The sequence below is a fragment of the Seriola lalandi genome, unplaced genomic scaffold (assembly GCF_002814215.2).
Source record: "Seriola lalandi dorsalis isolate HSWRI2012SDOR001 ecotype SW California unplaced genomic scaffold, Sedor1 jcf7180001977913, whole genome shotgun sequence".
Lineage (NCBI taxonomy): Eukaryota > Metazoa > Chordata > Actinopteri > Carangiformes > Carangidae > Seriola > Seriola lalandi.
Window position 1 is genome coordinate 1 of NW_019448579.1, and position 1,066 is coordinate 1,066.

General features: G+C 42.6%; 1 protein-coding gene across 1 annotated transcript; it reads right to left on the minus strand.

The window, feature by feature from the left end:
* Window positions 1–23: 23 nt before the first annotated feature.
* Window positions 24–986, minus strand: LOC111657621 (villin-1-like). Its single transcript, XM_023409873.2, has 2 exons — window positions 845–986; window positions 24–414 (listed from the first exon to the last, which is right to left on the minus strand). The coding sequence occupies exons 1-2, from the start codon at window positions 964–966 to the stop codon at window positions 204–206; spliced, it is 333 nt and encodes a 110-aa protein (XP_023265641.1). The 5' UTR covers window positions 967–986; the 3' UTR covers window positions 24–203.
* Between the last annotated feature and the right edge of the window lie 80 nt (window positions 987–1,066).

Consider the following 1,066-nt stretch of genomic DNA (forward strand, 5'->3'; position numbering starts at 1 on the left):
GGCATTTCAGGAGATTTCTTCTCTAACTTTTCAGCTGACACTTAACTGTTAGTCAACTACTATCAACTTCTTTCAGGGTTTACAGAAAAACTACTGACAATGTAACCAATTATGATGCTGTAACGTAAAACTAAAAATTAAAATGCTTTCATCGATTACTGACATTTAAACCGCTTTAAAAAGGAAAACACGTTTAGTAAATTTTACTGTCCAATTCCCAGTTCCCAAGCAGATGATGTATTTCTGGCTGAGGCCATTTGACCTCTCACCTCCTCCCAGGTGTCCAGCAGCATGACGTCCTCCTCGTCCAGGTCACTCTGGGCGAAGTCATCCACCTCGGTCATCCTAAACTGACCCGTCTGATTGGAGCATTCAAACAGCCGGGGACTGTGAGGAGGCTCCTCCTTCTGCAGTCTGAAATTACACAGACCCGTTCCGTCATAAAAACTGTATAATCTGCTCTGTTTATGTGTGTGTGTGTTTGTGTGTGTGTGTGGATGCTTTATTTCACTGGCTTCAGATGACATTGGGCATATTCCACTGACCTTGATATAAAAATATTCCATGCAGATTTAAATTTAAGCTTATTAATGGTTCAAAATATGATTGAAGAGCCTTTTGAATGAATTCTGAAGACAGTGCCTTGTTTATAAGTTATTATAATAGTTATTCTCTACCTGATTTGAAATAATAAATAATAAAAAATAGCATGCAATTCGTCTAGCAGGGAGGAGAAATGAACAGGAAGATTGCCAGTTACCTGAAAGGCATCTTCACAAACACCAATCACAAAAAAATCCTGATTCAGAGGTGTGATGCTGCTGCCGCCGTCGTCTGTGTTTACCTCTTGTCACTGGCATAGGGGGCCTTTCCTCCCAGGGCTACCCAGAATTCAGCTGGCTCCTGGCCCTCCATCACCACCTGCTTGTCCTGCTTGGACAGCACATCAGACATCGCTCTCCCCATCACCCTCTCGTCGCCGCTGCAGCCCTGGACACAGAAAGAACCAGGCAGCAAACAAAATACGGATCAGCGTGAAAGCACAAACAAATGTACTTTTTTTTTT